Source organism: Paramisgurnus dabryanus, chromosome 14 (assembly GCF_030506205.2).
Source record: "Paramisgurnus dabryanus chromosome 14, PD_genome_1.1, whole genome shotgun sequence".
Classification (NCBI taxonomy): domain Eukaryota; kingdom Metazoa; phylum Chordata; class Actinopteri; order Cypriniformes; family Cobitidae; genus Paramisgurnus; species Paramisgurnus dabryanus.
The window spans coordinates 14,376,056-14,388,301 of record NC_133350.1 but is presented as its reverse complement, the minus strand read 5'-3'; the positions used below and the strand labels follow the sequence as shown (position 1 = coordinate 14,388,301).

Below are 12,246 nucleotides of genomic sequence, written 5' to 3'. Positions count from 1 at the left end.
TAAATCAAATATTTTTACAGTCTGAATCGCTAAAGTACATGTAAAAGCAATACTATCATGTATTATATATAATAGCGTATATTAAATATTTCATAATTTTACTGTTTTTTATTATTTCTTCCTTGATAAATTATAATTGTAACATGATAAAAACGCTATAAGAAACACATGGAGGGAACAGACTTCGACAGAACACCGGACATCTTCTCTACTTATTTTCTATTCTAATTATTAAAAGATTTCCAGATGATTTCCTCGCTCCATTCTGTCCGTTTAAGGGCTTATTGTAATCATAAACACCTACGTTTATCTTCAAATGATGTCTTTGACTTCGACGATGGTATTCTATAAAAATGAAAGCCATCTTTTTTGGCATTCTTATTCTGACACTTAACAGCACAACCGGACATTTTCCAGTGAGTTATCTTGCTCTTTTCACTCGTGTCTAATTCATTTCCACTGTTTTTCTGCAACCGCATTGCGCGCGCAGCGTCACGTGACGTCTACTCTAAATTGGTCTATAAGTTTAGGTGAACTCGGGTCAGTTTTATTATGAAAGTTCATAAAACATTTATCCTTCTGACTAATAACACTGCCATGTTGTCTACTTTTTGTTTATAGACAGATTTAATGACAAAAATGTGCATAATTAAAAGGGTAGTTAGTTTTATTCATTTGTTTGCCCTAAATAAAACTAAAAACACATAAAACACTTTTAACTATGTCTAATTAATAACTAATTAAGTTAAATATTTTTTTTAACATATTTTAATAAAAATCTTGCTATTATTTTGTAAAAAAAGTGTAAAATGTGTGGACAGATCTGCTTTTACACTGTTTTGACCAGCAGGGGTTGGCAGCGTGTGTGGGTTTCGAACTGCTTCGAAAAACTGAATCAATTTTCGAAGCAATTGGTTCAATTGATTCGAAGCTTCAAAAAGCTTCGTTTCTCCCATCACTACTAGGTTGTGCTTTTACAAAAATGTTTTTTGTTGATAGGACCCAATAATAATACTGTATGTCCCCTTTAACACTGAAAATAATAAAGTGTGTGTTTGTGTGTGTCTTTTCACATTCTGTCTTCTGCACTTCATTTGAGGTTCTCTGGGTTTTCTTCCAAATTCGAAGGGGCCCCTACCGGAAAAGTAGGAAAAGGAGGGTCGACAGAGAGAGACGTCACATCATCTGTGTGAGGTGAGGACATCTACCTGTGTGTGATCAGATAACGGAGATCTGTCAGGGGAACAGTAGCAGAAGATTAAGAGTCCAGCGAGATTTGGAAAGTTGACCCTCTTTCACAGAACTCCATTCTTCTTCACAAGTCACACTGGACCTGTTTCAAACATGATGTCATGATGATACAGAGAAGAGAGACAGAGATCTGAAACAAAATGTACGAAAATAGGAAATCAGAGCATCTATTGTTAATGGTTTTGATCAATAAAATGTTTCTTGCTATTTAGAAACAAAATCTCTCAAACTTCTAACATTTGTCATTACTTAAGGTAATAAATAGCTTATAGTTTACAAGAAAAATCAAGAATGCTTTGTGAACGACTATGTTATTGTGTCATGCAAAAGATCGCTGTAAAACTGACCAATCTCAACATAACACAAACTGTGACGTTACAGTCCAGATGAACACCCCAACAGTAAATTACAGATTTAAATAATTACAATGTTTTACAAAGTTGTGACCATAGACAGTAAAAGAAATGGACACAGCGACCCCGTTGGATTCAACGGAGACAAGTGAAGCCAATTAGAAGCTCACACTTCCGGGGGGTCGAGCGTACTGCGCAGACTCAAACTGAGCTTGGTGACGTGAGCAACCTGTGTGACAATTGTAAGTCTTCTAATAGTTGTGCCAAGAGAAATCTGAATCACCCACCGAATCTTGCAGAAACGGCGAGCGTGAACAGGAGTACATTTTGTATTAAGTATATTTAGTATTCTGATTAATTACTTTGTCATTTTGCATAGTATTTATTTATTTTAAAGTTTAACGCCAGTACGCCATATTCTACATGCGCTTCTCCTCCTGTCCAGACGGTAATTTCTCTACTGTGCGACAGAGAGTCGCGTGGTTATGACGCAATCGTTAGCATAGTTTTACTAAAACTGCTTCTACTTCGCCATAACGTAAGATACAAGGTAATGGAGCCTTTTATACATTTTCGTGTTTCTTTAGAAATAATTGATGCACAAATTGAGTCTTTAAACGCCTCAGATGTAAAGTTATTCACTGTCAAAGTGACGCCAAAATGAATGGGAGTCAATGGAATGCTAAGAGCAGGTGGGGGTCCGCTAGCTAATGGCGGTGCCCAGGGCTGCTTCAATAAAATATGAAACCCTGCCCCCCTGGTTGTGACTGCTGAGTTAGCAATATATGCTAGTTACTGTTATATGCTAGCGTTTAGGCTGAAGTTCTACTATTGACGTTACAGTCACGCTTTGCAGGTCCATACTGAGAAAAACACAAACTTACCACTTAGAAACATCCATTAACAATCTCCAAACGATTGATTATTCCTCAAAATCTGATACAGACTCAAACATAAGATCTGTTTATACACACACAGAGCTACTGAAGGAGAAACAGCCAATCAGAGCAGAGCTCAATATTATTATTCATGACCCATTCAAATAAGGTAATAACAGACCATTTCATTCTGAAGGCAAACCCTAGGGTTGTAAATGGACATGTTAATCTGTCTCTGGTTCATTTTTGCGCTTAATAAAGCCACAAACGTTCTGTGTAGATACCATTCTTTGGCACCTTTATTACAATGAAAACTGACTTGACCGGGTATACCAACGGTTAAAGTTATTTATAGAATAACTGACCTGACTTACCTCATTAAATTTACCACTAGATGTCACTCGAATCCCTCACCGAAATAACATACACATACATATAGCTAATGTAAAATAACTGTAAGTTAAACTTCATTGTAAAGCAGTGCGGGTAAAACTGAATCGGCTACTGTAAGTTTTTGTCTAGCATCAACGAGTAACGTTTGTCACTTTTCCAAGTATGTCGAGCTGTCATTTTCCCGGGAATCCCAAATCACGTGACCCAACCGGCGCCTCGTGCGCAGCTCTTCTCTTCGATCCAAAATGGCGGCGCCGCGTGGCGTTAAACTGAAGGATTTAATGTGTGATTTTACGGGAAATACCGCACCAGACGCGTCTCCGGATGCGCAGGTCTAATATATTTTACTTTTCTGTATGTGCCGATGTTTAAGTGGAAATGCTGTGATTATGAGAATGTGCAGTATAGACACACAGCTCGTGAACACGTGGATGTGTGCGCGTGCTAAAGGCGGATGTTGAGTTATTAATACGTTTTTAATCTCGACAAATGATTCATTTCTATAGTTTCAACAACTCTAAAACTAGTAGATAGATGGTCGTCGGTGAACACGTGCTGTTTTAAGTGTGTTGCCTAATAACGGATTTCACGTGATTTACATGGCCATTAACCGGCACATAAAACGCCAAGAAAATGTGTGTGTATTAACTTTTATTAAACATTAAATTAAAACAACGTGCACATGTTAATTACAAATGCATACATGTAAGTTGTTTTTAATAAAGTAATTGCGATGGTAAAATAAATTATTATGTAGGTCCTACTCGGTGTTAAACGCCGTTTAATGTGAATGTATAAAATGTGAGTCCTTTGCCTGTTTTTGGTCAGATTAAGCTTGATTTTAACTCTTTACAACTGAATGAGCGAGTGAATGTGTAACTGAATCGTGTCGTCACGCTCGTGTTTCCTGCTGTCCAGTTCAAATGTCGCTGACGTGTCTCACGCACACGCGTGCATTTGTTGAATCTATAATAAAAACACACAATAATGTTTTTGTTCTTCTTTACTCAAAACAAGACTTATTAAAAACCTCACGAAACAAAATATACATGTTGTGGTATTTAATTCTTGAAAATGACATAAATACTCAGGTGTGTCCCACCCCAGTGTCCTGTTTAAATATCAAATACTAACTCCTTTTATTTCTGTAAGTAATTTCATGGTCTCAAATATATTTTCATAAGTATTTGTCATTTTAGGACACATGTAGTAATTGTAAAGTAAAATATATCAATGAGGGATTTCCTTTAGACTTCAAATGAGTCGTTGTGTAGACAAGTATGATAGTATCAGTTAACCGCTGTTTTATTGCAGTAACGTTAACATTTTGACATATGTACCATTGTATTTATTTTTCTGAAGAAATTTAACTATTACCTATACAAACTGTGATGAGTTATAGTTTTGAGTATGCAACAGTATTTGAGTCGGTTTTCACTAAAAAACAATGTCCTCTTATGGTGCGTTCACACCAGACACGGATGAAGCGGAACAATTGTGCTATTCCATGTGAATATGTGAATTGCGCTGTGAACATTTTGAGTTAACTCAATTAAATTGAATCTTTATATTATTTATTTATTACTTATATTTTTCCATTTTTCCTTCTGTTTAATTCATTATTTACATTTGTTTAATTCCTTACACTTTTTTGTAATTCCACATTTAAACTGTGGTTGTTGACGATGCAGTGTGTCTGCCTTTAACAAATATAGTTTTTTCTATTAAAGACCTGTTTTCTATGAAGCTAAATTTGTTGTACATTTGACTTTCAAAAAAAAGTTTAAAAACTTCATTTGCGCATAAAATTCGCATCATTTGCGCCACAAAATGTCTATTTGCATCTTTGCATTAAATTAACATGTAAATCACTCGCGCTTAACGCTTCATCCGCGTAGGGTGTGAACGCACATTAAACAACAAACTGTTGTCAGTGATGAATGTGTAGCTGTGGTAATACAGAACTGAATGTCAGGTTATGGTTAACTCATGTCAGGTTATGGTTAACTCATCGTCGTGATGTATTATCATGACAGCACTTTAGCATTTGTGTTGAGTTTGTGGCCTGATTTTGTGTGTATTAATAAAACGATGGGTTTTGTGCTTGCCTTGTATTCACAGGGAGAATATGGGAAAAGCGATATTCCGATCTTTGAGCTGGATGTTGGAAAGACGTCAGATGTCCTCCATGGAGGGCTGGAACCTTCCATTCTCTCCATCTTTCAGGAGAAAGGTTCTCCTGGGGAGGTATTTCACATCTTGACGGGATCGTCTTAATAAATGATTGATTCATAAATACAGTGCTAATGTGTATGATGTGTTTTCATTATGTTTTCTCAGATGTGTAGTCGAATGGATGCGGAAAGCGAAGCATCGTTGCTTTCTGCTCTGACGGAGATTCTGGACAGTGTCGATGTTGAGACCTTGTCACCTTTTGACACGTTGCCAGATTCAGAGATTTTTTCAGCTCATGGGGGTCGAGGCAGCACGGTAAGTTTACTGCTCCTTTCTGTCTGACAGTAAAAAGACAAAGTTTATCATAAGTGCACAAATTATTTGTCTTTAAAGTCCTCATGAAATTAAAACTTACAATTCTTATTTGAATAATGAAATAATGCAGTGTTTATTATAAACAATTTATCCGTGTAAGTAATTATATAAAAGGGATGTTCCCAGCCCCTCAATAACGTTAATTAAAATCTGAAAATGTTCTTCTGCCCTCTTGTGGCGATCATACTCTGATGATGTCAGCGAGACAGCTTGGGCGGAGCATCTGTTAACCTCGCCCCCTTCAACTGTGTCAGTCTGATCCGAGTTTCAATACCAAATGAAACACCTACTTTTCTATATCCAATCAATTTACAGAAGCCACACCCACTATTTTCCTCGTGGGATTTTTCGTTTCGGAAATATGTCACGACACGGAAGTCAATAGCGACTTCTAGTTTATGGGGACTTTACACTCAACAGGTTAAACAGAATTCGCTGGTTCATATTCATACCACTTCAGATGTTGACTGTTTTTATGTCTTTTATGTGACAGCTGTTGTTTCCAGAACGAGAAGGAACTTTTCAGGGGCTCAACATCTCACAACCACCAAATTTAAAGTCAGGAAAAGTAAGTTTCCTATGTTTTATCCCATTACTGAGCAGATGAATGTGCAAACTTCCTGTTTCAAATCCACAGAGCTCCACCCAACAGATCACTGTTACACCCAATGAAACAAGTGTGTTAACTCCAGGAAAACCTCTCGAGAACGTGTCTAAAGCATTTTTAATCTCAAATGGTTTATTTTTAAGGACTAACTTGGATTTTTCCTGATGTTTTCCACCAGGACGTTGTCGTTTCAGACAGACAGCTCAGGCCCCGTCACCAGAGTGTGACATCACATCCTGGTGATGGTGAGAGGAATCTTAAAAAGTCCAAGATCCATTCTGTGAGAACCTTCCGGATGGAATCGGACCCGATGTTCCCTCAAGATGAACTTGAATTTCTTTTAGATTTAGTGAGACACATGCACCCGTACTGTCTCAGGACTCACCTGGAAAAAGACGGCAGGACCACCGATGTCCATGTGTCCTCAGAGGATGAGGAGGTGTTTGTTGATGTCGAAGGTTACGAGGAACAAGAAGAGAACATTCCAGACCAATCAGAACAACTCTCAGGAAAAGACTCAGGATTTGCTGGATCAGAAGAAAGCAACAAAGATAGTAGTAAGATGCCACAACGCAGTGCTTTAGTAAAAAACAACAATGTAAGACGTACAAAGAAAAGAGTCAGTTTTGCGGTGCATTTAACTTTGGTGTATGAGATCCCGCCTGAAGATGAGAAGTCCGAGTCGGATTTGCCCGAATCTCCATCTTTGGAAGACAGTCCGGATAAACACTACAACCCTGAATGTGTTGACTCAGAAACATTATCCTCTAAAACTGATCAAATGTGTGACATCCCATCACCTCAAAAGCCCAGATCCCTCAGTCTACAACAGTACCGTCTCCTCAGACAAAACAAACAGCTTCCTGAAGACGAGAGGAGGCTGGACCATCGAACAAAATGGCCCTCGATTCCCAACGTTCCCAGGGAACTTCCACCCATCCTGCCAGATTTTAAAGCCCCACAGCTGAATCTTAAAACATTACAAACAGATGCCATAAACTCTAAGAGAGCTTCATTCAGGTCAAATGAAATCACACGCTCATCCCGCAGAGATGTTGTAAAGGCCAAAATAACAGGAAGAAAATCTTCAAACAAACACATTTGTGTTGATCCACCAAATCCCACCATAGTGCCTTTGAAATCCACACAACTCAAGCCAGATCCCACGACTGCTGCTGAAACTCATCCGGAAACACTTGAAACATCAGAACTGTTGAATTCTTCTTCCTGTGAAGAAGCTGGACCACCTTCAGAGAACGAACCCATGGGTTTCACCATCAAACCTGAAACATCAGCCCCAGGTTCACCTCAGAGAGTAACATCAGATCAGAAAAGACCCACGAACATCACAGATGGTCATAGTGAAGATCAACAGAACCAGACAGAAATCGGTAAGGACATAATAAATATTTGCCATCATACAGTGTTTTGTAGGTGTGTGTTATATTGTTGTGTTGTGTTCTGCAGGAATTGAAGCCACAGATTTGACCAGCCTCCTGGAGCAGTTTGAAACACAAGGTAAAGATTACAGAAAGTTTCAAGCGATAGTTCAGAGAAAAATGAAAATTGCACCATGATTTACTCACCCTCAAGACATCACAGATATAAATGTATCTTTCAGACAAACCCAATTTAAGTTGTTTTACTAAATGTCGTGGCTATTCAAAGCTTTATAGTTGTAGAAAACAGTGTCTATGACTTTTAAGCCCAATGAAGTGCATTCGTCCTTCACAGAAGTAATCCACAAAGCTTGAGGATTAAAGGATAAAAACCTTCTGATGGTAATCAATGCGATTTTGTAAGAAAATAACCGTATGTTAAATGTTATAAACTATAATAACTAGCTTCTGTTAGCGACCAATGCGCATTATCTCGTGTCAAATCACATCGATTACCCTCATGGTGCGTTCATACCAGACGCGAATGAAACTTTAAAGGATTAGTCAATTTTCTTTAAAAAAATCCAGATAATTTACTCACTATCATGTCATCCAAAATGTTTGTTCAGTCCAGAAGAAATTATGTTATTTGAGGAAAACATTCCAGGATTTTTCTCATTTTAATGGACTTTAATGGACCCCAACACGTAACAGTTTTAATGCAGTTTAAAATTGCAGCTTCAACGTAGTTCCAAAGGAGGCATAAGGGTCTTAAAAAATATACACTTTTAAACCACAACTTCTCTTCATCCTCTGGCTGTGTGACGAGCCAGCGCGACCTCACTTAATTGCGTAATGCCGTGGAAAGGTCACGTGTTACATATATGAAGTGCACATTTGTGGACCATTTTAAACAATAAACTGACACAAAGACATTAATTATTATCATTTGACATACAACAACGTTGTAACGCTCCTCTTTCTTCACACTTGTAAACACTGGGGCGTGGTTTCGATACTTCATCCGTGACCTCTTGACGTGATGACGTATTATGTAAGATCGCGCTGGCGCGTCACATGACTGGAGATAGACGAGAAGTTGTGGTTTAAAAGTGCATATTTTTTATTTTTCTTGCCAAAAATGACATTGGTTTCGCTAGATAAGACCCTTATGCCTCGTTTGGGATCGTTAAGAGTCCTTTGAAACTGCAATTATAACTGCATTAAAACTGTTAAGTGTTGGGGTCCATTAAAGTCCATTAAAATAAGAAAAATCCTGGAATGTTTTCCTCAAAAAACATAATTTCTTCTCGACTGAACAAAGAAAGACATCAACATTTTGGATGACATGGTGGTGAGTAAATTATCTGGATTTTTTTTAAGAAAAAGGACTAATCCTTTAAGTGTGAGTGATTTACATGTTAAAGGCGGGGTGCATGATTTTTGAAAAGGGAAAAAACACTTTGGAAAAGGGAGTACGGACGAGTACCAAAACAGACTTGTAGCCAATCAACATTAAGGGGCGTATCTACTAACCCACATTTTTTGCCTGGGTTGTGTATGTGTGGGGTGGTCTATCAAAAAAAGGTCCAGATTCTATTGGGGTAGGGGCGTGTTTGTTTAGGTGATTTCAAATGTCAACATTGGCTTTCAGAGATCATGCACCCCACCTTTAAGTCAAGGCAAAGATGTGATAGACATCCTGCGGCTTGATTCCCGCGAATGACATGGCATGAATTGAGCTTTTCGGACAAAAATCTAAACTTTGGTGGATATACGCGCTGCGTTAACCAATCTGGTATGTTGTAAAAAATGCTCTTTACTCAATATGAGCTAAATATACACAAAGTGAGACAACAAGCTAGCTCAAGCTGACAAATTGAGCGTATTCGCATATATTTTACTCGTGAATGACTCAAATTTTACGGCAGAATGCCTTTATTAACCACCTGGAGCTGTGTGAAATACTTCTGTGAAGGATGGAGGTAATTTTTGGGGGGGTTTAGTCGTGGACCCTGTTTTCTATAAAGCTGGAGAAAGCCAGGACATTTCCTAACATAACTCAAATTGTGTTTGTCTGAAAGATGATGAACAGATGTATCTCTGATGGCTTGAGGGTGAGTAAATCATGAGGTATTTTTCATTTCTTGCTATCCTTTTAAGTACCTGACAGGAATGTCAGTGTTTAAATGTCTCCTGGTTTATAGCTTATGTGGATCCTCAATCAATCTGTGTTTCTTCTCTCTACAGCTTGTGAAGGTCAGATGATATCAGAAGTTTCCACAGATGAGCGTCAGGATCGATGTTCACAGCCCTGCCGGATGACAGACCTCTGCAGTACTGAAGGTGCGACCTATGTTTGAATAAAATCTCTACTGGCTGTTGTAAAGTGCTGCCATGTCTGTAAGAAAGAAAAATGTATTAACATACAATTACATTTTTTTCAGTAGGACTAACGCCACCAGCGACACCTCCACATCAGACCTGGAAGCCTCTGTTACCGGTCAAAGTGACAAAACCTGAATCTAAAAAAGCCTCTCCAAGTAAAACCATTCAGATTATTGAACCTCGTCCTCTGCCACCCAGTAAAGTGCATTCGAAGCCTCCCCTCCCCTCCTTCACACCCGCACTTAACCCAGCTCAAACATTTATAGATCACGATTACTGCGGGACAACAGACGCTTTGATTCAAAGTAGCAGGGCGTCACATTCGGACAAGAGCTTACCAAAAACGGATCATCTGTCCAGCTCAGTGCTGCTGTCTCCAGACAGCTCCCCCTGCAGGACGGATGCGTTTGAGTCGTTGCGGTTTTCCTCAAGGTCTCCCACCCCAAAGGAGCGGGGCAGGACAAGGAGGCGGGGTTACAGATACCGCCGCTCAAACTCCAGTTCAGGGTCATCTTGCTCCTCTTGTTCTTCATCCTCATCATCCTCTCGTTCCAGGTCTCGCTCCCCACCCAAAAAAAGGTAAATAAAAGTGGTCACCTTGTGAACATAAGTAAAGGTAGATAATCAAGACAAAAATGTAACGATCATATCTGCTGTAAATGTATTGATCATTTTCTGTTATTTGTTAATTTTTAGATATAGGATGAGGCATTCTGGCAGCAGTTCCTCCTCTCGCTCGAGCTCACGATCACCTTCTCGTTCTCCTCCTCGCAAGCGTGGACGCCATCTTACTAGGTCACGATCACGATCTTTATGTCGCTCTCGTTCTGGTTCACGCTCACCTGAACGGGACTGGAATGAGAAACGTGGCAGATGGCACAAGTAAGTATAAATACAATCTTAATGGATTGAGTCCAGTTCTTTTTAAATATTTTAATTTGCTTTAAATTAAAGAGTCTGTGTTCTTGTGTCATGGATGTTTGTGAATCTCTATCAAATGTTTCTCACAATTCTAGACCGAGGAAGATGAACCGGCACAATAGAAACGAAGAAGCTCGTAAAATCTGTCAACAAAAAGCTATCGTAGGTGTCCAAACATTTATCTCTCTGTACAGACTGTGTCTTGTATAATGTCTGATGAAGACTCTGTCTAATCTTCAGGAGGAACGCCGGGTGGTGTACGTAGGCGGGATCCGAAGAAGTATGTTACCATCTGACCTCAAAGATAGATTTTCTCTCTTTGGAGAAGTTGAGGATTGCACGATTCATCTCAGGAGTCACAGGTTAGAGAAACCAGACAGCAGCTGTGGAAAATCATCTTGAGCTTTAATTTCTTTATCTTAAGCAAATGTAGACGTTATTTTCTCAGGCTTCTTCTTTCTTGTGTTTCTAGAGATAACTACGGCTTTGTGACTTATTACAATGCAGACGACGCTTTCGCAGCCATAGAGAATGGAAGCAAACTGAGGCGTGCGGACGAACGTCCCTTTGACATCTGCTTCGGCGGACGGCGTCAGTTTTGCAAGTCTGACTATGCGGATTTAGGTTGGTTGTTAGTTTATGATGAAGATATATTTATTCTCCGGTCAACAACTTCTGGTCATTTTCCTTCATGGTTAGTCTCCAGAAAAAGAGCCTAGCTGGTTCTGTCTGACTTTAATATCCTGTTGTGTCCTTTAGATTCGAGGAAAGACGACGAGTTGACGTCCAGCGATTCTGTGGACTTTGACACATTACTGAGACAGGCTCAGAGAGGAACAAGAAGGTAACAACGAGAAAAGATGAAGATTGAGACTCACCTTTACCTCAGAGCAAAAGATATCTGATGAAGTTAACAGCCTAGGATGGGTAACCAGCTCAGATGAACCAGCTCATTACTGGTTTCCATTGTAAGAGATATTTTTGGCACTTTCATGTTGGTTTTGGTTTTGACAGAAATTAAAGTTTTTGGTCAGATATTATTGACGGAGTTCTTCTCCACTTGCACTTCAATTCATTAAACTGATTTAGACTTCAACTTTCTTTTGAAGATCTTTAAAGAATGACTGTACATATGAATAAAATGCTACTAATGTAAATGTTTAGTGGTTTAAATATATACAGTATATAGCCAGAGGTTTGTTTGTTTGTTTTTGTTTTTTTAAATAATACCAAAAACTTATTGTTCTGTCTTGGTTGGAATGGCAATGTTTTACTTGAATAAAAATGCATTAATACCTGAAGTGTCTTGTTATAATTATGAACGACTTTGCTTAGCTTTGCTCAAATGATTGGTTGATGGTGTCAAACTGCACACAGGTGGATTTGTGCCCTTAAATGTGTAGAGAAATGATTTTTATCACCCGTCATGTTGTTACAAACTCGTATAACTTTGTTCTGTAAAACATAAAAGATGGGTTAGTGAACTAACCTTTTGAATATTTTATAATGTCAGTCAAACATTTACA

The 12,246-nt window shown here is 38.7% G+C and overlaps 1 protein-coding gene across 2 annotated transcripts; it reads left to right on the top strand.

Annotated features, from left to right (window-relative positions):
• Positions 1–2,808: 2,808 nt before the first annotated feature.
• Positions 2,809–12,004, top strand: LOC135740733 (uncharacterized). Of its 2 annotated transcripts, none has more exons than XM_065259238.2 (13): positions 2,809–3,207; positions 4,997–5,122; positions 5,216–5,365; positions 5,919–5,993; positions 6,211–7,423; positions 7,500–7,550; positions 9,662–9,757; positions 9,862–10,378; positions 10,496–10,681; positions 10,816–10,882; positions 10,961–11,082; positions 11,193–11,344; positions 11,480–12,004. In XM_065259238.2, the coding sequence occupies exons 1-13, from the start codon at positions 3,121–3,123 to the stop codon at positions 11,566–11,568; spliced, it is 2,931 nt and encodes a 976-aa protein (XP_065115310.1). In that variant the 5' UTR covers positions 2,809–3,120; the 3' UTR covers positions 11,569–12,004. The 2 variants fall into 2 exon arrangements, with proteins under 2 accessions (XP_065115310.1, XP_065115309.1); XM_065259237.2 differs by having other exon boundaries at positions 2,815–3,207; positions 9,859–10,378.
• Positions 12,005–12,246: the final 242 nt, after the last annotated feature.

What these genes read in the sequence shown, in the direction of transcription:
- LOC135740733 (XM_065259237.2), top strand. Translation starts at nt 3,121, where the DNA reads ATGGCGGCGCCGCGTGGCGTTAAACTGAAGGATTTAATGTGTGATTTT. An exon ending in CAAATTTAAAGTCAGGAAAA is followed by an intron (nt 5,994 to 6,210) that starts GTAAGTTTCCTA and finishes GTTTTCCACCAG; the next exon opens with GACGTTGTCGTTTCAGACAG. An exon ending in ACAGAACCAGACAGAAATCG is followed by an intron (nt 7,424 to 7,499) that starts GTAAGGACATAA and finishes TGTGTTCTGCAG; the next exon opens with GAATTGAAGCCACAGATTTG.